Source organism: Acipenser ruthenus, chromosome 8 (genome assembly GCF_902713425.1).
Source record: "Acipenser ruthenus chromosome 8, fAciRut3.2 maternal haplotype, whole genome shotgun sequence".
NCBI classification, from domain to species: Eukaryota; Metazoa; Chordata; class Actinopteri; order Acipenseriformes; family Acipenseridae; genus Acipenser; species Acipenser ruthenus.
The window spans coordinates 32,365,648-32,390,761 of record NC_081196.1 but is presented as its reverse complement, the minus strand read 5'-3'; the positions used below and the strand labels follow the sequence as shown (position 1 = coordinate 32,390,761).

The following is a 25,114-nucleotide window of genomic DNA, read 5'->3' as shown; positions in this document are numbered from 1 at the left end:
CAAAAATGGCCACCACCAAATGCTCGCTATCGTAAATCATATATAATGCAAATGTTTACTTCGTTTGGAAAATAAAAAAAGGTATAACATTGTTGTTATTTGGGTAAACACGTTAAGTCCAACACACGTACGGAGCTGATAATGTCATTGTCTCGGTGCAACAGTCAAACCCCTCCGTATCATAGTACAATGAATGAACTGGCTGGGTGTAGTGTATTGAGCATGGCAGCTGTGAGTAAAACAGAACCGCTATGTCAACCCTGTTTTTATCAAGCACAATTCAAAGGTAAGCGCTGCATTTATGAATTCATTAACATCACTTTCTATATCGTGCAAAATGTGTAACTGCTTAAAATATTATAAGATTCAAATATAATAAGAAAAATAGATGTGGAGGTAAAATATGAGATTGCCTAGAGATTGTTCTTGTGGTGCATAAAGGCTGCTCCTGTTAAATATATTATAAACAACAATTTACAAACACGTGCATATCATTTTAGTAAATAACGTGGTGATTTGGTCTTATTTTTACCATTTTAAAGGAATAAAGAAAGATAATGTTCCATTAAAACCAGTAGATGGCGCAGAGCATCAGTCTGTCCTTATTTACCTGTTCCGATTTTCACCTGGGATGTGTCAGGCACTTTTTTTCTAGAGACTGTTACAGCACTGTGTCAGTGTGTGGCATTCATACATTGGCCTGTTTTGTGCCACACTGTATTATCTTATTATATTTGTATCTGTATATAAAATAGTATGGATTTTTTTTTGTTACTGAATTGTAAAGCGCTTCGTGATGGTGGTCCACTGAAAGGCGCTATATAAAATAAATATTGATTGATTGATCTTGTGTAATACTGTAGAGTACCCTTGCGTTTCACTGTGTACAGGGCTTGGACAAAACAGTGTAATACTTACTATTACACTGTCAAAGGTCTGCAGGATCACCATGGACATTTGGTATAGATGCACCTGCCAACTGAGTGCCTGCTGTCAACTCTCTATCGAAGTCTGTCAGATCTGTCTAAAAACGTACTTGCAACAGATGCAGCTTTTATATGTTACAGGGATGCTATTTTCATGACTAGAATACCATGAGTTCTGACTCCAGTGTAAAAACAGTGTTTTGCATGCATATGTTATATTTTGTTTTTCCAGTGGAAGTCAACATTAAGAAACCCTTGCAGCCCATTCACCTGAGCAGTGAGCAGGTTGCTCTGGAGGTGCTGTCTCTGTGCTGCCAGCTTGATCTCCTCATTAGAGCTCAGGTACACCAGGTGAGGCAGGCACATGGCACCTTGTGGTTTGTATTCAGTAGTTTGGCTTCATCTGATACTAAAAAGAAGGTACCACTGGTTGGGTTTATTGCATATTTATAAACATATTTTAGGTACAGACCCCATTAATATACCAAAAAGATAACAATGAAGGCATAGACTATCGTGAAGGTAAAACAAAAAAAAAACTGTGTATGCATTATGAAAGAGTGGATTTCCTTTCTCATTCAGTGTTTATGTTGAATTCTGAGTGCTTTCCCTATGCTTTTAACAGTTCCAGGAACAACTCAGGCATGACATTAGTCCTATTGAGTCAGAGGCTTTCCACAGGCAAGGTGAGTTTAGCTTTATAAATCTATTTGCACGATTTGTCTGACTCTTTTTCTATACCTAGTTGAGGCTCCATGCGGTTTCCTTAAAGTGAATATGGACAGGAATAAAATCTTATTGTTTTGTACACGTTTACCTTTTCTCAGATGTAATGTTTAGTCTCTTATTTGCCGTTGGAACATTAAAATCATTATATATCTCCCTTGCACCCAAACACCACAGTTTTCTTTACTAAACTTTGCAGTAAACTGCAGTTTTTCATCTGACGTAATTTCCGGGTGCACCAAAAAAGGACCCCTGATGAGTTCTGTCCAGACATGCAGAGCTCTGCAAGAGCACATCCAGTTTGACAAGCACTGATTACGATTGTAGAAAAAATTGTTTCAAGTTTTATTTGAAATAGCACTTTGATATAATAATGTTTTCAATATATATATTGTGTAGTTTTGTGTAATTGTTATGGAGATTATTGGTTAGACATGCAAGTATATTTTAATATAATTTTATTAGATTGAAGATTGTAGTACATTTATTTTTAAACTACATGTGGTCTATGATTTTATGTAGCCAACACCTTATGCTAAAAAATATTTATCCTATGTCTAAGTTGTTTATTGTGTTTTTATTTTCTTTTTAAATTACTATTTTCAGTTTACAAAATCATATGCACTCACACAAATCATGGACTATAGAGATAATCGCATAATAGTTTTCAAGACGTTTCGCATTGGTTTAGTTTAGTTTTGGTTCGGCTTTCACCCACTCCCTACTGTAAATTATAATGTACAGCTGATGTCCTAAATTAATACTTGTGGCAACTTACTTACTAATGGGTCCTCATAATCACGAAAACTAACGTGAGAGTGCGTGTATTTGTTTAAATATTTGTATAAATTTATCGGATTATAGCTAAATCCATTTGAACGACGGTGAAGCTAGTGTGTATGATAACGTTTGGCAAATATATAGACACTGTACTACTGTAGAAGCATATGCACAATAGTAAAAACATGTTATTTTCTTGATACCAGTATTTATGAAAAAGTTTGTAATTCTATACAATAATTGCATTTGTGTCCTCCAACTACGAGATTGATATTAATTTTAAATTAAACAACATGGCATTAAATTAAAACTACGTACTACGTTGAAACTAGCAACAAGTAAAATACATTTAGTGGTAGTCCCCAGTCCACATCACAAAACCGTAGCCTGGCACATTTGGCAGAGGACCAAAACTGAATGGAGGGGGGGTTGGTTCAGGTCAGGATTTAGCTGTGAGGTACCATTAGCCCTCACCTTTCATCGGCACATAAACAAAAAAAGAAACCTAAGGAATTCTTAAAGCCACTGAGTACACTTTTTGTGTTCTGAAAGTGTTTCATTTCAATTGAGGGAGTTGTTTGTCTTACCATATATCCCTATTTAGGGTGACTGTGTACACATATACATAATAAATATGTTACAAACAATTGTTAAAACTCATTTTAAAATGTATATTTTTGGTGGGTGTGCAATAGTCTACAATTGTTAAAATAGTTGTAGCTAACAAAATAATTCCATAAATCTTAAGCATTGTTCACTTCCATTAGCTACAAAGGTCTCAAGTGTAATATTTTATAGAAACACATGATATAGCAAGCATGTATTTTCATTTTAAAACAGACACCTGGTACTACACTATGTTCTCAGTTTGCTTGCCTTGTCTCCCAAGAAGTTACTGCTTTACTTCCATGGTCATTTCACTACAGCAGTCTTCTGCGTCAAGACATGTTACTGGCTGCAAGCATGTCTGTCATTATGGGAAGCAGCTGATTAGTTATTGGCGGGAAAGAAGCCAGTTAAGGGGTTGGGACAATTTAACACTCCAGGTGAATTGACCCAGGAAGTGGATCAAAGGATCTAAGGTCAGGAAAAGTGGCTATGGCAAGATATATACCTGAGATGGAGTTTTGTAGAAGGGAAAGATTATCTGATCACCTATTTATACTTACTGCTGAAGCACTGGCATTGTTAGGTGTGGTACATAAAGTGATGGAAATAAAACCAGACAGAGCAGTCCTGTTTACCGATTCCTTGAGTTCACTGAATGCTATTGAGACAAGGAGTGGAGTCAGGAAAGATATTATATATGATATTTTAATAGCATTATATGAATGTGCAATCAGAGACATATATATTATATTAGCATGGGTACCAAGCCACTCGGGGTGCTAGGTAATGAACAGGTGGATTTGATGACAAAAAATGGGTTATTGAGAAAGGAAGTGGACATGGTACTCCCTATGTGCCAGACAGAAATAAATGCAATAAGAAAAAAAAATGGAATTATGGCAAAATCAATGGGAACACAATCATAAGGGAAAGTTTTATTATGATATACAGCCAAAGGTCAGGTTAGCGGATGAAACATCTAGAGGGGAATTGAATAGGGCGGAAGAAACTATAATGAACAGATTGGACATACAGCATTGAGTCAGCATCTGTTTAGAATAGGGAAACATGTAGATGGATTATGTGGAGAATGTCAAAGGTTAGAAACTGTACACCATTATATATTAGAATGTAACAAATTCAAACAACAAAGAGAGGTATTAATAAATCAGTTGATGGCATTCGAGGTGGATAATTTATCAATACACAGTAGATTGAAAGAGGGGAATGGAAAACAAAAAGGGAAATACAAACATATTACAATACATAATGACTACTGGAAAATGGGGATGTATCTAGATGAAGATATTGTAGAAGGGCACTAGAAGGCGCTCATCATCTGTTATTAGATAGCATGCGCCAACTTCCTCTAATCAGATGATGACGACCCAGGAAGTGCAAGTCAGTCTAAAAGCATTTTTATTATTTATTTCTTAGCAGACGCCCTTATCCAGGGCGACTTACAATTGTTACAAGATATCACATTATTTTTACATACAATTACCCATTTATACAGTTGGGTTTTTACTGGAGCAATCTAGGTAAAGTACCTTGCTCAGGGGTACAGCAGCAGTGTCCCCCACTGGGGATTGAACCCACGACCCTCCAGTCAAGAGTCCAGAGCCCTAACCACTACTCCACACTGCTGCCCTAAAAGCATGGCTTGCAAACAGAGATTAACCTAGAGCAGTATCAGATATCATGTATTAAAATGAAAATCTGTGTTTGCTAACACCTGTGTTTCTCACAGATGTACTGTACATGTTAGAGAAAATGTATGTAACTATTTTGTTAGCTACAATTACTTTAAGAGTGTACATATGGTGTTTGCCTCACTATACTGTTATCCAGGTACAGATATTGTAGAAAGGATGAACCAATGTCTGGAGCATCTACCAGAACCTTTACCACAGCTAGAGGTAACATGCATCTTTTTAAATGTATATTAAAAACTTAAATTTTAAACAGTAATGAAGTATAAAAGAATGAATGCAGTATCTGTTTAAAGATTTATACCTTGACGATGTGGTCACACTTTAGTGTAATGCCTGGTTAATAATCTACAGTATACTGTACTTATGTTATCGAGAGATAACAGTTTATTACAATATATTTTTAAGGATCCACTAATAGTGTAAAGCTACTACTTTTTAATGACACGTTAATGCATAAAGTTATACAGCACAAGTTCAGTGTATCAGGCCATGTGGTTTTCATATGCTTAAGGTTCCCACAAAAAAACATCACAAGTTAACTAAACCCTGCTTCTTTAGTCTGCCGTGTCACAATACAATCTTCAACTCTGTTGTTTTCCTTTGCCTAAGGATTACCTGGATGTAGTGGGTCTGTCAGCCATGTTTCCACGAGTTGAAATCTTCATTATTCACGGAAGGCCTGTAGACATGCTGGAGAGGCCATCAATGGATGGTAAGTGGTGAGCAGTTTTGCATTCAGTGTTTTTCTTGTATGAAAATGCAATTGCTTTTTTTTGCATTTGATTCCTTATATAATACAGTAGAAATATAAAAATGGAAAAGCCATTTGAAATCTTATTATTTTACAGTTTAATACCTCAGTGGTTTCTGACGTGTTCAGAACTGTACCTTACCAAAGGAGTCAGAAACCAATTTAGGGGGCATGTTACAATAAAATGAAATAAAAATAAACAAAATCGAATGTTGCCTGGAATAAAATGTGACGTTTGTTGTGATTACATATAGTTTGTTTAAGTTGAAATTAAATTGCTTGATTTTAGGAATAGCTAGTTATTGAGTACTAATTGTGATTTCTAGATAGATGTATCTAATATTTTCAAAGATCCAATAAATACAAAATATTACAGGTAAAATGAAATCAGAGAAGGACTACAGACATGCCTTTTCCATTGCTTGTATGCACTTACAGTGTTTTACCATGGTTAATTCTGTTTTTTTTTACAATGTATTAATAAGTTCCTAGTGATTTGCGATTTTTGCGTGTGCAGTACCTTTTAATATGCTTTTATTGTGCTATACAACACATTGCTATGCTTTAAATACAATAACTAAAGGGGTGTAACTATTGTAGAAATTGTTTAAGAATAAAATAAATAAATAGATATCTTTTGGGGGGTTTATTACAGATTACTTTCCGCACATTGGGAAACTGAACCAGTTGCTTGTCTTGAGCCAACAGTTAGAAGATGATGTGCAGCATCTGGGTAGCCACAAATATATAGCCTACCAGCTGTCAGTGTTATATGTAAGTGTACTTAAAGCTTTGCACCGACTGTGTTTATCTGTACCTCAGTCCACATTTTCCATTTTTTGAGTTTGCCATTACTAGGTTCTAACTGCTATTGAGCTATAATATTTTTTTATATGATGCTCAGCAGTTATTTTAACACTCAAAAGTATATTGTAACATTTACAGTTGTATTACTTTTACAAGCAAATGAAAGTTGCATGTAGGCTTTGGTCCTTTATAGATTGTACAATGTATGTCAACAATTGAATTTGCTTAACAAATGAATCAGTCACGTTAGAGGCAGTCCATTATATAAAACTGTATGCTACACCTAAAGTTTTCCAAACAATGTTAAATAGTGAAATGTTTCTTTATACAAATTGAGAAAAGCACATTTGTAGCGATATTCTGATTTTATTTGTAATCGATATTTTGGATGCAATTTTCTGACACCCATCCTTTCCAATTTTTTTTAACTAGATTTAATGAATATATTTTTTTCCACAGCAAGTTATCAGTTCATTTAAAGGTGTCCTGCCTTTATCCGTTCTAAAAAGAGACATTGAGGCAAACTTCAAGGCACTTAAAACATCGCTGGTCAAAGAAGATGCGTCCAAGCAGGAGCCGCAGTTACCTGCACATTATGTCAGCTGGTAGGAGACATTCTTCATTCTGATTCTGAGCTATGGCTTATGCAGTGGGTCTGATTTGATATACAGGGCAAATATAACTTATTATTCACAAAGTACTCAAAAATAATGCCTGTCCACCATCATATAAACATTTAGCCACTTATCATTTAAAAAAAAAAAAAAAAAAGATTAATTTATTTAACCAGGATTGAATCCTTGAGATATACATCTCATTAACAAGGGGGTCCTGGCAGGAGAAGGTGGCAAGAAATAACATTATGAAATAAATGGAAAAAAAGAAACAAATCATTCAAACAGGACAAATAACTTAAAATAATCATAAAACAGTAATACAAAATAAGAGCATAAAAAATCATATGTACATGATCTTGATCATACTCAGTATTTACAGCTCTGGTCAGATTTAAGATACATATTTAAAAAAGTATTATGAAGAGGCTATTTTTATGTTCAAAGTCAATGAATTCCAAAGATGAGATGCTTGATATATAAAAGGACCATTGGCCCATATTATATCTCAATTTAGGGAATTTAAAAGTAGGCACATCATTTGATCTTATTGTATATGTAGAGTTAGATGTCTCTAACAGAGAAGTAAGTTAACTTGGAGCATTTCAAGTGTACACTTATAAACTAAACACAACAAATGACAGAGCCGCCTTAAAGTTCCATAGAGAGTACAGTGGTGCTGGTTGAAATCTGCATTTAGTAAAACTCTTGCAGCAGTATAGATGGGAACCAACTTTGCACTCATTTATACTGAATCAGCATAGTCTATTAAAGGTTATATTGTTTGGGTTACCAATCGAAAATGATCTTTTTGAGAAAAACACTGCCTGGGTCTGTTGAAAACCAAGTTTAACTCTGCATTTGAGTACCAGATGTTCAATATGGTATTCAAAATGTAGCACTGATATTTTCAGAAAAAATAATAACACTTGTTGATATAAGAAAACTACAAAGTAATATCATTTAAGGGGACTATTTTAATGATCGTAATTGCTGCTCATCTCTTTATTAATCCAGTTGCAGGGTTCATGGTTCATACATATTTGGATGTCTGTATTAATTTTTTTTTCCTCCTCTTTTCTCACAGGATACTCAATGTGACTCGTAGTGTTATAGCATCAGTGACTGCACTCCCAGATGAGCTGATTGAAGACCTCACACCAGCAATGTCCTTTGTTAGGAATTTAACTTGAAAGCTGTCAGCAGTGCCAATTCAGGTGCTGCAGATTTGTGCAATTTCCACACTTTTGGTAAAAAAAAAAAAAAAAAAAAAGTGCTACAGTGATTTCAATAAGGGGTTCTCATAGGACGGAATCCGGGTGTAGCAACTGTTTTATGTAATGTGTATTTCTTCATCAAATGTTTATTTATTAATGATATTTATAATAAGTTTAAAAATGATACCAAGTCTAAATCCAAGTAAGGTTTTACATTAGATCGTACTGGCAATTAAGATTTGTCACAGATCACGTAGAATATCTTTGAAAGTACAATCCTTGATGAGAAATATATATATAGGATTAGATAACCAATTTTAAAATCAGCCTATGGGGTCTATTTGAATGATCTAATACTGGCATACTAAAAATGATTAACCTCATTTTGGTGTTTTTTTTTTTTTTATTGTACAGTGTGTAGTAATGTAAATAACCCCAGGAGGAAACACTCACCTGTATTAATATATAGTTGAATAACAGCACTGACAACTGAGAAGTGTAAAAACTAGAACAAAATACTTTAAAATCACACTTGTAATTCATGAATGAATGGATTAAAAGTTATGTAATCATCCAAAAGCTTTCTGAACTTTCACCCAATGCCAGCATATGTAGATAGAGTTGGATTTCTTTGCAGAGCAGTTAAATCAATTGTATACTTTTATTTATTGAATATATTTAGTTAAATATGTATTTGTTTGACTATAATGCCCCATTTCCATCTGCCCCATTATACAGGGCCGTAAAAGTAGATCTGATCTTGTTCCACTAATTCTGAAATTGGATCTGATCTTGTTCCATTATAATCTGGAAACTGAATGTTAAACAAAAGTCAAAGGTCTGCTACATGTAGAAATAAAGGCAGATATTGGCCCTGTGTTGTATGTGACTTGTAACTGTTTTCTTAAATTCTGCGTACTCAGCATTAGGCTGAATCGATTAGATTTTTTTCTGCTATTAATCAAAATAAACAAGACTGACTTTCAAATCGCTCTCAGTTTATAGTTGAAAACAGGATTGTTCAGAGAAGCACCTTTATCATTTATATCATTCACAAAAGTAATTTGGTTAAAACCCCTGCTGTCGTTTGACTCCCACTAAAGGCAGAGATTACATTTTTCTGAGAAAAAGGCAAATCGCACACAGTGAAAATGAATATTCACTGTATATTGTCTGCATTGTAAGAACTGTCTTTTTATTACAATGGTGAAATTACACTTGTATTACATATGTGTTATTCAGTTTTCTGGGGACCCCCTGGGCAACCACTGCACCGCCCAGGGGTCCTTGATCCTCTGATCCACTGTAAGAGATAAAGGTTTAGTTTGACATTATTTAAAGTTAAATATGAAAAATATATGTATTATCTGGTTGTGTGATTTCTAAAAAAAAATTATTTTACTAATATTGTAATTCTGGTATATATTTTGCTCAAAAAAGACTGTTGCACCACTGTTGCTTGGAGCTCCACAGTTGTAGGTAGCTATTGTTTTTAAGATGGTACAGTACTTTAGTACTGTGTGCTAGCAATTGTTTTCACAGCCATGTGTAGCAATGCCTGTAGTATAATGTTTGGAGTTTTCTTTGCTATTGTTTCATGGGCAAACACAGCACTAAATAATGGCTATCCTTTCCTTTCATTGTCTTTTTTTCTATACAACATTACAGAAACTCAGTCAACTTTTCTCAGTAAGTGCATTAGATTGAGTGAGTCCACTGTCATTGGTATTGTATTAAAATGTTGATCAGTGTCTATACTGATGTAAAATGTTTTACCTCTAGTGTGACCACCTGTTTAATTTCTAAGGCTCTTGTTTAGTGACAACAACATTCCATCAACATTGTTAGCTCAGTAAAAGCAGGCTTTTCTTTTGGGTAACATTCAGATAAAGTATTAGCTAAATCTGTAGTTTTCATCAAAGTTATTTTTTTGTTTAATGTAGCATATTTTGACAAATGCTATTGAATTTTAGAAATCATGTTAATATGTGTTGTGTTCCGTTATATTTTTTGGAAGCTACTTAATGTATTTTGAGTTTTTACATTTACATTTAAAACACAATTATCATTGTTAATAAGATGCTGGCTCATCATTCTTTTCCTTTAACAAATAAAGTCAGACAGCATTTTTTGTATTGTGTGTGACACTTTTTTTTAAATGAACTTTGAAATCTTCATGTGGCCCATAGTCTTGACTGTTTAACATGAATTTAGTATGACTCCATTTACAAAGACCAGTAATAATTGTGGTAATATCATTGAGTCTGGTCCTGAATGTAGAGTCACAGTTTTTTTTTTTTATATCACTTTATTATATTATAAAGCTGGTTTCACAGACTCCGATTAGAACTAATTTTGGACCAATTTTGGTAACATTGGGTTGTCCAAAATGTAATCTGTGAAACCAGTCAATAATAAAGGAGTTTTTTATAAAGTCATTTACCACTTTTAACGCTAGATTCATGTGTTGGTGAAGGAACCAGATCATTGGCAACTAGATAGGACCGTGGCTCTCTGGCCAAAAGACATGATGAGGGCAGAGTGCGGACACCAACACTAACTGGTGGTTGCTTTCTATATACTGTAAAGCAGGATTTTTGCGGCAACTTAATTTCGCTAATGGCCTTCAATGTCAATTTTTGCTGCAATAAATGTTTGCGCTTCTTTTTATTTTAACGTACGGCACATGTATGAATAATATATTTCACAGAACATTCATTTTGCAGATTTTTAATAAACGTGAAAGTAAGGAAGGCCAGTAGAAGATAAAATAAAGAGTAGGAGGAATCCACAAGCAAGTCCTCCAGACAATAACAGCAAAGCAATGGGCTGAATGAACACTGTATACAGTAGTACCAAGAAGACTGCTAGGAAGGGGGCTATCGAGGGTCTGCCGTGGACACACAATCATCCTAGTGGACTGTAAGTGTTACAACAATAACTTAATAATATGGGAAGGAGTGTGCCATCATTGACTTCACATTAAAAACATCAGGGAACCCATGGAGCATACAAAATAGCCCTAATGTGGTGCATTTTATGCTTTATTGAACCTTTCAAAATCCACAACAGTACATTATATGAAATGTTATGCATGTATATGTGTACAACATTGAAAACAATTCGTCATACAAACAAATGTGTGATGCATTGCAAATATCACCATAATAAAAACACAAAATCGTCTTGAGAATAAAATACTGTAAAGTGAATACAGGTCTAATAATAACAATTTAAAAGTTCATGCCACTGAAGGCATTGGGTTTTCTAACAGCTCTCTGGTCTTTCCATACCGTACACTACAGCAGTAGTACTGTTTAAGCAGTATGGTTTTTTGACAGTAACTTATTGATACAGAACAAAGCAGCCAGGTACCGCATGTTTATTTAGCGGTACAATACCAGTACTAGTACTTCAGAGACACCACATCGAAATAGTTTTAATGGAATTTTGTGATACATCCCAGATCGCCAAGGTCAATTAAACCAGAATTAGAATCATATACTATGTAATGTAAGTGTACGGCGTCGGGTCGTGAAATCATTTGATTACTTACATTTTATTACAGCTCCGCTTTCCTTCCACAGTACGAATTGTTTTTATGCGCGAATACCACCGGATGGCGCAGTGAAGTCACTTATAGTAAGTAATTTTGGAGCTGGAGTCTGGAAATCATACTGTTTGTGCAATGATTACATCCAGTATTTAATCACCTTCCTTTTGCAGAACGGTTTCGAGGTAAGTGACATCTTCATAGTCAATTATAATGAAATAAAAAATATCGCACATAGCTCAGCCTCTACATCAAAACGAAACTAAGCATTTTGAATTGCTTTAGAAATGATGGTCAAGTACGGTATCGATATATGAAAAAACAAAACAAAACAATAATCTCTGTATCAGTGTTTCACATTATACCGGGCCCCTATTTACATTTTGCTAAGGGGAAATGTGTTCGCTGACCTGTTAAAACGATTGCATTTGTTTTGCGTTCAAGTTCTCAACCACAGCAAAACCACGTTTGTTTTGGAATAGTAAGTGAGGGAGGGGATGGGATAAAAAATAATTCTGTTGTAGACAACTTGACCAGAAAGCTGATGGAAAGCTTCTGTCTAGACCAATCCTGGGCTGTAAATGTGAATTGACAACACAGTAGCGACCAATCACAGGCGCTGGTGGTAGGCTGGTCAGGAAGGAGTCTTAATTGTTACATTTGGTTGTTGCAATTATGTTTTTTCCTTCTCTTTCAATAGTTAATGGTTTTCTAGAATGGTGTTTGGTCGACTGTATCAGGAGGTTGATGAAGTATTTCCGCCGTGAAGAAAAGTCTTAAACTATTTATTTATTTATTTATTTACTTATTTATTTATAAAATAGGACTGACGGAATTCTTAGAAAAATGTAACTGTTTGGTTGTTATTATTATTTGTTTATTTAGCAGACGCCTTTATCCAAGGCGACTTACAGAGACTAGGATGTGTGAACCATGCATCAGCTGCAGAGTCACTTACAGTTACGTCTCACCCGAAAGACGGAGCACAAGGAGGTTAAGTGACTTGCTCAGGGTCACACAGTGAGTCAGTGGCTGAGGTGGGATTTGAACCAGGGACCTCTCGGTCACAACCCCTTTTCTTTAACCACTGGACCACACAGCCTCCTTAGATAGAAGCCTACCAACAGGACAGAGATACAGTACTTCTGGACCTCATCAGCAGCAGCATCCAGTGCTCAGGATGCAAAGACAATCATACACTACACCGAATGCCCTTTTAGTCCCCACTGAAGTTTAATAAAGCAGATATTAAGGAAACGTCATTACTATCTTATGAACAATACAGTAACCATTCCCTATGGACATTTCATAGATGGTTATTTATTAAATTTGATTCCTTGTATCCTGGCTTGATCATACACAGATAAAGGACTTAATTACTATAACAAAGTTTAATAGAATGAGCCATTTAAAGAAGATGAATAACTAATAACCAACTCCTCTTATTCACAGCGGCTCTCAATAGACAATGATGTGTCCTTATCATGTTCAGTAACAGTAGTAAAGCAGGAACGTGGAGTCTCCAGGTAGTGTGGTTCAAATTGAAACAGGGCTTCGATATTAATCTTAATACCACTCTCCTCTGTGCAGGAGTGGTTACTGCTGATATGATTCAAAGCCAGCACAACACTGGACTCAAGAAGAAAATGATAGAGGAGTTTGATGAGGTACTGCACTGTTATTCTGAATGCATCTTCTCCACCGTATTGTAATTTGCTTCGGTCAGCTGACAGTTTGTGCATTGGATGTTTTTCAGGACACTGGCCTGCAGTACAAGAAATTCATGGCCTTTCCATGGATCCTTACAGTTACATGGCCTCTGGATATGGTAATTTAATTAAACATTTTTTTTTTTAATGATCTTTTATCCCCTTTTTCTCTGCAGTGTTAATGTTCAAGCTCTCTTCGAGAGCCCAAGATGTACTGTGGAGCATTCAGGCGTTTACTAACTATCCTCCAGTTCTCTAGGGAATTACTTGTTTGTTCCAACTTTGCCCTGAATTACTTAATTGGACCAATTATTACCAATTATAATTTAGAGCACAGTTGGAACAAAAACCAATAGGGACACCAGCCCTCCAGGACCGGAATTGCCCACACCTGGTCTAAACCATGCCAACAGTGATGTCACCTATGGTGACGACATCACTTACAAGTATGCTTCAGGTGGATTACCCCTCCTTATTAATGTTTTTTTTTTCCTTTTTTTAATTTAGTATTCATGAAAGATGAGGGACAATGGCAATCAGAAAAGGTGCTGTTAGGCTCTATGAGAGCTTCCCCTCTTTGCTCTGTGAGCGCACCTTAAACTAAAATATTATTTTATCTGTTTATTGCCCCTTGATGTATATTCTAAATAATCATGTATTCAGAGGGAATAAGGTATTGTCTTTAAGGTATGCATTTCTTTGCTTTGGGGTTTTAGGATTGTGGGGTTTACCCACTCACCATGCCAGGGCCCTACTGGAAGAAGTTCAGGTGCAACTTCTGTGAGTTCATCGTGGTGCTGATTCAACAGAGTCAGAACAGTTTCAGCTATGACAGCTACCTGATGGACATGGTCATCTCACTGCTCACCGAGCTGTCAGACTCCAGGATCAGAGCATTCAGGCACACCTGTACTTTGTCAGGTAAGGAGGCAGCATTTGGATACAGTGATTCAACTTGGTATGCGTGTGAAGTATCTTGGTTATCTTAACTAATATTTTGTCTTCTTGTTTAGATTCACTTTGTATAATTTTCATCATATTCTTGTGTTCTTTTAAAAGCACCCATGTGACTTCAAAACTTCTCTCTAAATTCAGTTGGAACACCCTAGTGGATGTAATAAATCCAACAGTAAGATAACCACGTGGAACAAATATGTTATTCCCTGGGGGCAGAGTGCTGCAGGGGGACCTTCTGAGGCCACAGTGGTGCTATAAACCTGTTTGAAAAAGTAAACTGGATGTGTTGACTGAAACAGGAAATTGTGAATGCAGTTGTCTTGACAACAATAAGAGGCTTACCTGGAGATATCTTAACTGTAAATCTGAAAATGGCTATATAAATATGTTCAGCCATTTTCTATATTTGTATGTGTAAATGTGGTGATAGTTTAGAAATGACAGAGTTAACATACCTGTATGTCATTCAAAGCATACTGTATAAAGGTGTCCCCTTGTTATATTACATTGTAATTTACCTGCAATTTTCTTGTGCTTCAGCTCTGAAACTCTTGACCGCCTTGGTGAGTGTAGCTGTGAACCTTGGTGTTAATAAAGGCAACACTCAAAGACTGTACGAAGAGGAGAGAAACAAGATGACTTCTAAGAGAGCATGTCACAGGCAGGAACAACTTGAGAAGAAAATAAGAGGTAAAGGATGGGATAGAGACAGAATTACCTGTATACATCTTCTAAGAGAGCATGTCACAGGCAGGAACAACTTGAGAAGAAAATAAGAGGTAAAGGATGGGATAGAGACAGAATTACCTGTATACATCTTCCCTTCCTGGAACACCTTCCTCAGTGCACTTTAGAGATCATTAGCTGGTCTGCTGTCGCAAAATTGAGGTAAACTAAAACTTTCTGGTTGATGGTGGCTAATTTATTACATTATCCACAGCATGCAGTATTTTTCCTATCTATAACTATATGTATTTACTTTTATAATGTATCAATACACTATAAAGTATGAATATAATCCTCAATCTTTCTTATTCCACACTTGATCTTTCTTTGGTTTTTATCAGAACGCATAACTTGCCTGGTAGTCAAGTTTGTTTACAGTTAGTTTCTGCTGCTTTTCATTTCTACCTCCTGGGAACACTTTCGCTGCTTGTTTTCTCTGATGCCATCACATTATTTTCTTTTTATTGTAATCCAGACTTCAACAGGGAAAGTAGTTAATCTCATGGTGAAGGATCTCAACGTGGCTTCTGATCATCTCAGTCATTAGGTTGGTAGGGTAACAAGCAGGAAATACATTATCTCAGTATCTGAGGGCAGGCTGGAAATTTGACTTTTTTCTGGGAAATATTTCCAGAGTAAACTTGTTTGTTCTACTGTTGTTTGTACACATTGGTGGCACTGTTTAATTAACCTAGGAAGAATAGGTGGCACAAGTAGTGAACAGGTTCCCAGGAGAAATTGAAATTGCTGTCTGCCCATTGCTTACAGATAGTATGCTTTAACATCACAAATCTATGTTTGCTGTGAATGTATTTTTTTATGTAGGAAAAGAGTGAAATAATTTTTTTATTTGTTAATTTTAAAACAGTAATTCATTATTAACTTGTGTTTAGCTGCAAGACAAACAGCATGAAATAGAAAATATGATGAATGTTATCTTCAAAGGCGTGTTTCTGATGAGATACTAGTAAGATAGTGTTTTAGTATTATTTTTGTTACCAAATAGAAATCAAAAGGACAGCTGAAAGCAATAACAAGGTTTTATGAAGAAAGACACACTAAATCAAATGGTCATCTTACATTGAGTGTAATTACTGGCATACAGGTACTGGATAAGTTGTTCAGTGAAAATGTATATATTGGCTGTTCAAAATAAATGGAAGACATTTTGTTGAAGACATTTCAATGCATTTTTTGATGCAATGGTTACACATTTATTTTCATTAATATTTGCTAAATCACATTTTTATTTAGTTAAATAAAGCCAACAGTGCCTTTGGTGTGGACAAAATTTGAACAGCATTCTCAAATACCAGGGATAATAATACTTCAAGTGAAATTTAATTTTAATAATGTATAAAAACAGAGAGTACACAAGGGTAACCAATTACATCGTTTTCAAAACAAATAAATAAAAGTGGACAATGATATCTATCTTAATATATTGTATTAGTTTACTAGTCTGCAATTTTGAGTGGAGTTATGATTCAAAGAACTGTTTACACATCTGCAGTGTTAACTGCTGTGCTGTTAGGTGTGATTGGACTGCGTCAATGTGCTGTCAATGTGAAATGTCTGATCTTGTTTTTGGGTTATTTCAGTGATTATTATTATTATTATGCAAGAAGGAGCTCTATTGTTGTGACACAATGGAATTCTTATGTTGGCAGAGTATATATTCTTACAGTCAGAAATACAATAAAGAGACTCCTGGGCAGCTGTTAGATGGGGTTTCTTAACATTGGAAGACAAAGGTACCTGTAACTAGATGAACCACAGTTACGTTTCATGTTTTTAGACAGTCATCCAAGCGCAGAGCTCTGATAATGTTTTCATGCACAATTTCAACACGTTCTGAGCAATAAGAGAACTTTGAGGCATTAATCCAAAGCACACATGATGTACTGTAGGTGGATTTAGGGAACCCCATAGAATGCTACAGTACAAATTGTAGATAATATTTTGTTTTTGTAAATTGAGAAGAAATCTAAATCATGGCATTGTGTGTTTACAAAGGATTATGCTCAAAGATCTAATAACACCAACTGGTCACTGTAGGTATTTTCTGTGTTTTCGTGGATCATTTTGTTATAAAAGTCTGTGAATGTGCATGTGTCGTGCCCACACCATGCTGAAGAAGGTTGTTATGCAGTTAATTGATTTGTATCTGCTTTACAGCAGACATTAGAGTTCCCATGTCATTATCTACAGATTTACAGTAATGTTTCACTTTGTTCTTGCTAAATTCCTACTAAGGAAATCTTTTTTATATTGTCTTTAAATCCCACATCCTCGTGAATGAGGACAGGGCAACACTGAAAATTAGATTTAAGTGAATCTATCCAGTATAATTATACTTGGATATATGAATATAGATCATTATCTTTTTCTTCTAGCAAACGGTAGTCTAAAGTGTGTGTTGGGATTACAGGGGCTTTACAGCAACACACTTTTTATTTCAAAACTGGAACTTTTTACAAGCTGCTTTAAGGTAATAATTAGTTTATTTGTTCTCTACGAATTGAATTTGTATCATTTATATTTCTCAAATATACAGTGTTAAACCTGCCAGTATTATAGAAGCATCTCGAACAATAAAATGCAAAATGTCTCATTGGTTAAAAATCAAGCAAGATTTATATTATACTGCAAGTTGGCCTATTACCACTGGGTTAATGAATGGTCAGCATAGAATATTATAATGTAGAGCACCTCTAGGTTCACCTTAGGCCCTAAAACAACTCCAGCCGGTCATTAACTGACAGCCACGGAAAGAGCCCCATGCATTGTATTGCTTAAATAATAGTATGCCTGAAGCAGTGAATATATTGGAACACTAGCATAAATATGTATCAACCAGAGCATATATTTGAATAAGTCATGTAGTTAAAGCTAGTGACAGCAGTACTATGCTTTTCAGAAAGTTTTTTATTTTTTTTTAATACTTCCATCCAAAGTTCATACAACATTTTCACGGGATTGTTTTCTGATCTATCAGGACAGAATTATGTCTATGATATTGGACAAGGACCATGAAGTAGCAGCGCAATCAATGAAATTGCTGATGCTCATATCACAGTAAGTTAGCTAACCTGAGATGAATATTAATAGTATATGTGCCCCTTTCTGATCAAATGTACTCCTGTTTCCTTGCCCTTAATGTTCTAATGTTGCCTCACTGTTGCAACTCACTAACCGATTAGGAGAACTGAAGAGCAATAGGATCCCTCCGTTCCTCCAGTCAAGCCAGTGCCTTCTTTTAACTCATCAAACCTAGGTAATGGATGTACACTAACAAGCCTGCAGACCTTTAAGTTTACTGCAGTAATTTTGCAGCTTTTCCTTGGTTATACTATGCATTTGCCATAGTTTAGCATGTTTTTTTTCATATGCATCACCATACATCACTGGCATTTCCAATGTTTACCTATACTATAACATGCATTCAGTGTGCTTCATTACACTTTACTGTGCTTTTACTGTGGTGAACTCATAAGGGGGACCCTGGAGACAAGGGCCCAGCCTAGGAAGTCTCATCCTGGACTTGTGAGATGCCTTTCCAGTAGGGGTCTATGAAGCACAATGAGGTGAACATTCCTCAGCTCATTTTTCTCCTATAAGCCAATGCAGAATGCTGTGTGGCCCTGTGGCAGGGCTAAGACCCTGTACGTGTAAATAGTATTTTTTTTAATACATTTTGTGCTAGATATGGCAGGGCTGTGGATTAAAACCCCCTTTCTACCTCCCGTTTGTGGGAGCAGCATTCAACCACTCTTGGTCAATTTTATTTTATTAGCTTTGTGTTGCAACTTTTTTATTTGGCCTTTTTAAAATTGTTATTTCCTTTACACTTCAGTTTGTGTATGTGCCCGTACTCTACTATCGTTAGTAGTGTCGCGTGGTTGTAAATATTATAAATAAACCCTGCGTGCCAGCTTGGTGTGGCTACCACCAAGTTACATGTCTCTCGCAATCTCATCTCTCACAGCGGATTTAAACCATGCGTCTATGATTTAACCTGCACTACAGTACACGCAGTGGTGCTTTTACTAGGTGAGCCATTGAGGATGTCGCATGGTTGAGCTTTCGATTCAGTATAGAAATGACTAAATTAAAGGGTGGCTAAATCCTGTACAGCAGTGGCAGTAAAGGTTTACAGTTGGTCTCTCTTTTTTCCATATTTTTCAAACATTTATTTGCTGTGAGTATGAAGTGAGCACTGATGTTCCTTTTATGTTTTGGGCTTCATTTTTTTATTACATGAGCTGAAGATTAAAGACAGCAGGGTCTCCTAGTGGCTTTTAGGCTGCAGTCCTTTGAACATCACCCACATAGAGCTACTGCAGAATTATGGTGAACAAGAATGAAACTAATTATCAGTGTCTGTATTTACAGGAGTTCAGTCATAATGTCACAGTATTATGTCCGGCATACACGGGCATCTTTCTAAAGGCATGACAGCCTTTGATAAATACAGTTATGTCCCAGGTCCGAACTCGAAAGACACTTAAAGTATTTAATCAATCACCAAGACATTACAGTCAATGTTCCTACCTCTTATTAGAACTGGCAATATTATCACTGGCCCCCTGATTATTCTGAAGATCTTTTTATTCTTCAGTGATAAAGTACCAGAGAGCTGTGATTTTAACTTTCTAAAACTACAATATTATATTTGAAAAAAAACAATCAAAGAACAAAATGGTCTTCAGCACTGGGGGTCAGTGATCACTTTATTAATCACCGCTGCTGTACCCTTGAGCAAGGTACTTTACCTAGATTGCTCCAGTAAAAACCCAACTGTATAAATGGGTAATTGTATGTAAAAAATAATGTGATATCTTGTAAGTCACCCTGGATAAGGGCGTCTGCTGAGAAATAAATAATAGAAAGGCAATTTAGCGTGCAATTGCCAAGGTAGAACAAACATTTCTCAGGGACCTAAAACAGAAATAAATCATGCTTGCAGATCTACTGAAGATGGCTGCCCTGCACGATACCACATGAGAGCTGGGCAAACGAAAGCATTTCCAAATACAACCCTGAATCCAACACAAATTTGGACTTGTGACCGAGCTGTTGTCGCAGTGACGTGTGGGTAGTGATGTCATGGACCAGGAAGTAAACAAAGGCAATAAACGGATGGAATGGCGGTGGTGAAGCTGAACGCTACGGCGCTCAGCGTATTTATTATATGAATGAACAAAAGATTTAAACAAACAACAAAAAAAGGCACAAGGGCCAAACAAATAAACAATCAAGTATCGTGGTGATGTAAACCAGCACGCTTAGTAGTTATTTTTAAGTTTAGTTTGCTCTCTCCTCGCTCTCTCTGCTCTCACTCCTAATACACTCTCCTTGAGGGTAGAGAGTTGCAGGTTTATATACAGTGACCATCTCCCGATTAGCAACAATTAATCAATGAATTAACTCGGGAGATGGTCACCGTCTGCACGAGTTTAATAAGGATACGTGACTGTCAGCTAACTACATAAATCACTAGCTGATCAGTCACGCATCCTCACTGGGTTTTTAAAAATACAAAAACAATAACAAATACACGGCGCTTTTATCCGCGCCGCAAACAATAATACAAAAAACAGTGCACAAATATATATAGGGACGGGACACTCCAACACAGGACTCCATCCAAATTTGAACATTTATTTGTATCAAAAAAGTGCAATTTTGGTTTTAAAAAATTACGGTACTTACAACGGTTGGAGGTTATTAATGATACTTTTAGATTCTGTGATAACTACTATGAATCTGTTTTTTCCTTTCTTTAGGAATTGTGAGGATGTTTTGTCACTTGAAGACTGTAAAACCATGTACCAGTTTGTATATTCTTCACACAGGCCATTGGCTACAACTGCAGGAGAGTTCCTGTATAAAAAGTAGGTTTATTCTTTTAAGATAAAGAAACACACATCATCATTACTAGAAGTGCACTAACATTACCATGTGTAGAAACAGTTTGTTATGTGCATAGTAGTTAATGTAATTCTAATGCTATTTGTCTGCAATGGTGCCCTTTTCATGAAATTGGCAAACAATGATGGGCCATTTTTTGCCTATTACATAAAATAATTGGCTAAAGTGACCAAGTCCAGAGACCAACAATGCTTAGCTCCCCTGTGCATTGTTAATCTTATGATTTACGAAAGCGTATTGGTAAATGCAGATATATCATTAAAGAATGTATTTATTCATGCATACACATTTTCCATTAACTTTGACATCGATATCGAACAATATATGTATCTCTGCAAGCAAATGTTCCATTAACAAAAAACATTAATGTCAAACAATATATTTATTTCTGCATACACATTTTCCATTAACAAAATAATCATTAATGAGCTTACAGTAATGCACAGTTGAGCAATTCAATATTGCGATCTACTTATGTAGAACAACCAACATTCTGGTAAATTTGCATATACAACAATTCACAATGGTGTTGAAGAATTTTGAACTCGTAGTAGTTTGATAAAAAATAACATTCTGTTAAATGCAAATTAAATCATTTAGGACCTTTGTTTTTCAACAGAAAATCACACTTTGGTTATGACACAAAACGCAACAAATACAGGCAGTGAATAGATATATTTACTTGCTATTGCAGCATGGTAGACTCAGCCTTAGTAGTATGCCAGGTGTATTAGTCGGTTAGATATGTAGTAAAATGCTTATAACCACTAATGGAGTTACTCCCAAAGCCTTACAATGTGCAAAAGTGAGACATTTGGTCATTAGACAAAGATTTACCGGTAAATGTCAGAAATGAAGAGTTATCATATTTATTTCAGACATTTACTATTTTGCTTGGTAAATGTCAACATTTACCAGTAAATCTTAAGATTTGCCAATATTCTGACTTTTACCATAACACATATACTTGTGCTTCTTAATTCAATAAAGAATTGCCATGTACTGTGTGAACAAGTAACATTTTGCCTAATAAATATCAGAGTAATACAATATTAAAATGCCAACCAGACAGGTTCAAATAGTGAACTATAAACATGATACAATATAATTTGTACTAAACGTCTGCCATTGCAATAGTTGAGGGAGAAATCTCCCCTGGTTGTTGTGAGTAGTGTTCTGAGAGTAAAGTTCTGTCAGTTGTTGCTCGTGTGGATTGCTGTGTTGTGGTGCTTGAAAGCTCCCGTGACACGAGATTTATGCAGGTTTGCTCTTTTCCTTCACAGTCTGCTTAGCCATCACTCCAACAATATAATGCTTAGAATAAAAATGTGGTGTTTTTCATACTTTTTTTTTACAGATACACATTTAGTGAAACTTCCTGTAAAACATATAGCATCAGCAAGCCTAGCTACCAGTACATTCATAGTGCCTGCTTTCCCCCTGTAGTAGTGTATGCCAGCTAGTAGAATTGTTTCATTCAGACAGAATTCGTACACAAGCACTATCTAGTGAGAACAGGTGTGGGTTAGCTGTCAAATTGTTTATTCCCTCAGGTCTGAATGACTCTCAGGAATCCATTCTGATTGAGATCCTGCTGGCCTCGGTGCAGCAGGCTGCAGATGGACACCCACCTGCCAGGAGAGGGACTGGAAAAAAGGTCTGACAAAGCAGAATAGCAACGCTTATATTAAAAATGATATTAACATTCTTGTGACAGTGATAAGTTTTGACATAAAGTATCCTACAGTTACACAATCAACTACAACAATCGATACCTTTTCAAATAGTTCAAATGTAGGATATTAATAGAATAAAATTAGATCCAGTATACTAAACACAAGAAGGAAGTGAAGAATGAAATGAAAGGTGAATAATATGTTTTTTATAAAGTACACAGAACATTACAATAAAAAGAGATGTACAGGAAAGCAGTGGCGTGCCGTCAGGACCTTCAAGGTATTCTCGTCTGACCAGACAGTGCCAAGTAAACCGTCAGTCAAATGACATTACGTTGCCTCACTCACTTGCGTACAGTGTGCTTGCTTATACTATGAAACATACTACTCTAATTATTATTTGTTCATTTGTCTGACGCCTTTATCCAAGACGACTACTAGAGTTTTTTTAAGAGTCTAGGGGTTTCGTGAAGGGGATGTGATCAGCCAATAAGAGATCTGCATTTCACCTGCATAAGTCTAAAACAACGACCAGACGCTAGAAAAAAAAAAACAGTTAAGAGTATTCTCCACTTCAATTGAAGGTCTTGAGTGAGTTTAACCAATAGATGAGTCGAAGAATGTCCTTTTTTTTATTTATTTTTTTTAGACAGGCAACCAATCAGGAGTGAGCAGAGGCGGCCCATAAATCTCCCAGGGTATTCTCTGCCTCACTTGAAGGCCCTGCTTTAACAACCAATCTGAAAGTCAAAGCTCTGATAGCTGACCAATCATTAGTGAGCAACCCCAAAACATGAATATTCATTGGTTAGCACTGCAGTTAGGAGGATAGCTGGATTTCACATGATATTGCTTATAAATATACATTGATAAATACAAATACCTTTACAACATCTAATTAATTCGAATTTTATTTTACACTAAAATAAAAAAAAATGTGCGAAAACGGAGACATCATAGTCGATTTGGTTACGAATCCTTTTTCAAGGAGAACTTTCTCTAAAAAATTGGAGATTGTTAAAAAAGGGGGATATACACCACAGATCCCCGAGCTGACACAGGAAGGTAAAGGATATACTTGGCACTTTCAGAATTCAAATTATGAAAGGTATCTGTGGCTTACAGGTAGCTGCCACTTAAAAAAAAGGAGGGGGGTGGGGGGTTGCAACAACTCTGCTACCCCAGTCCATTTCGTCAGGGCACGCCACTGCTGGAAAGATAAAGCATTATTTAACACGGCATTACATTCTAAACGTGCTGTTGTTTAGAAGATGACATCGTCTCCCAGCAACCTCAAAACAGACATTGAAAAAATATTTTAAAAGAAACCATAGAATGTGGTCTACAAGACAAACAAATTAGGTTTTACTTACATGATAACAGCCTCCACTACTAATGTTGATAAAATAACAGTTCATATCTCATAATTAGGTATTTGTGCTTGAAAAAATAATCATTAGTTACTTAATTCTTAATACTTTTTTTTTGTTTTTAACCAGGTCTTTCCTGCTAAAGAAAGGAAAGTTCAGGTGGATGACTGTGACAAAATCATTGAACATTTCATTGTGCTTCCAGAACTCCTGGCCAAGGTACCTATTTGCTTTTAATACATATTAGAAAGCAGTACAGTAGAACCTTGTGTTTTAATTTTTTTTTTTTGTTTAAATTGCATTCTTCTCTTCCATTATTCAGCAGATGCACACAAGGTGACTAGGAGGCTGTGTGGTCCAGTGGTTAAAGAAAGGGGCTTGTAACCAGGAGGTCCCCGGTTCAAATCCCACCTCAGTCACTGACTCATTGTGTGACCCTGAGCAAGTCACTTACCCTCCTTGTGCTCTGTCTGCTAAATAAACAAATAATAATAATAAGAGTCTTCTACAGATACCTCAGTATTTCAGCATGGATGTCTACAGCACCGGCAGCCATATAGAACGGGTAAACGTCTAAGAAACCTATTGATACAGTCCAGCTGAGTAGTAATTGAAAATCACTTTGTTCAGTTAAGCACTTTTACACACACTAAAGGCATCTATATGACTTCCTGTTTGTTTTGAAGCACTTGGATGTGTTGCTGAAGCAGATGAAGGATGTTATAGAAAAGCACACAGAACCAGAGGTTCTGGAAGCCTGCTCCAGAACATACCAGACCCTCTGGAGCGAGGAGATGGCTTTACACAACCAAGTTAATGTCTCCAGGAGTCAGCTTATCAACCAATGGGTGGACAAATTCAATCAACTACTTAAAGACTTCCTGCAGGAGGTGGGTGTTTCAGCCTTAGTAGCATGCCAGGTGTATTAGTCGGTTAGATATGTAGTAAAATACTACTAATGGTAAGTTGTTTACCACCAAGTTGAATTCTGCTTCTTATCTTGGAGCAAATGTAATAAATGTTCTCAGCCTGGTAACATAATAA

General features: G+C 36.0%; 2 protein-coding genes and 1 long non-coding RNA gene across 4 annotated transcripts; all 3 read left to right on the top strand.

Moving 5' to 3' along the window:
- Window positions 1-3: 3 nt before the first annotated feature.
- On the top strand, window positions 4-10,276 carry LOC117406492 (uncharacterized). 2 transcript variants are annotated; one of them, XM_059028824.1, is made up of 8 exons: window positions 4-286; window positions 1,159-1,268; window positions 1,552-1,612; window positions 4,893-4,960; window positions 5,366-5,468; window positions 6,163-6,281; window positions 6,774-6,919; window positions 8,016-10,276. In XM_059028824.1, the coding sequence occupies exons 1-8, from the start codon at window positions 142-144 to the stop codon at window positions 8,119-8,121; spliced, it is 858 nt and encodes a 285-aa protein (XP_058884807.1). In that variant the 5' UTR covers window positions 4-141; the 3' UTR covers window positions 8,122-10,276. The 2 variants fall into 2 exon arrangements, with proteins under 2 accessions (XP_058884807.1, XP_033866459.1); XM_034010568.3 differs by having other exon boundaries at window positions 8-286; window positions 1,159-1,277.
- A 1,550-nt stretch (window positions 10,277-11,826) lies between these two features.
- Window positions 11,827-16,189, top strand: LOC131737757 (cohesin subunit SA-1-like). The gene is made up of 5 exons (XM_059028822.1): window positions 11,827-11,883; window positions 13,289-13,365; window positions 13,455-13,526; window positions 14,124-14,328; window positions 14,905-16,189. The coding sequence occupies exons 2-5, from the start codon at window positions 13,306-13,308 to the stop codon at window positions 15,138-15,140; spliced, it is 573 nt and encodes a 190-aa protein (XP_058884805.1). The 5' UTR covers window positions 11,827-11,883; window positions 13,289-13,305; the 3' UTR covers window positions 15,141-16,189.
- A 6,394-nt stretch (window positions 16,190-22,583) lies between these two features.
- On the top strand, window positions 22,584-24,629 carry LOC131737759 (uncharacterized). The gene is made up of 3 exons (XR_009329358.1): window positions 22,584-22,681; window positions 24,200-24,289; window positions 24,393-24,629. It is a non-coding gene; the product is annotated as an uncharacterized LOC131737759 (long non-coding RNA).
- Window positions 24,630-25,114: the final 485 nt, after the last annotated feature.

Bases quoted from the DNA above. Each gene is read 5' to 3' on its own strand.
- LOC117406492 (XM_034010568.3), top strand. From the start codon at position 142: ATGTCATTGTCTCGGTGCAACAGTCAAACCCCTCCGTATCATAGTACA. The intron at 1,613-4,892 runs GTGAGTTTAGCT...ACTGTTATCCAG, and splicing joins AGAGGCTTTCCACAGGCAAG to GTACAGATATTGTAGAAAGG. The intron at 4,961-5,365 runs GTAACATGCATC...CCTTTGCCTAAG, and splicing joins AACCTTTACCACAGCTAGAG to GATTACCTGGATGTAGTGGG.
- LOC131737757 (XM_059028822.1), top strand. From the start codon at position 13,306: ATGATTCAAAGCCAGCACAACACTGGACTCAAGAAGAAAATGATAGAG. The intron at 13,527-14,123 runs GTAATTTAATTA...TTGGGGTTTTAG, and splicing joins TTACATGGCCTCTGGATATG to GATTGTGGGGTTTACCCACT. The intron at 14,329-14,904 runs GTAAGGAGGCAG...CTTGTGCTTCAG, and splicing joins GCACACCTGTACTTTGTCAG to CTCTGAAACTCTTGACCGCC.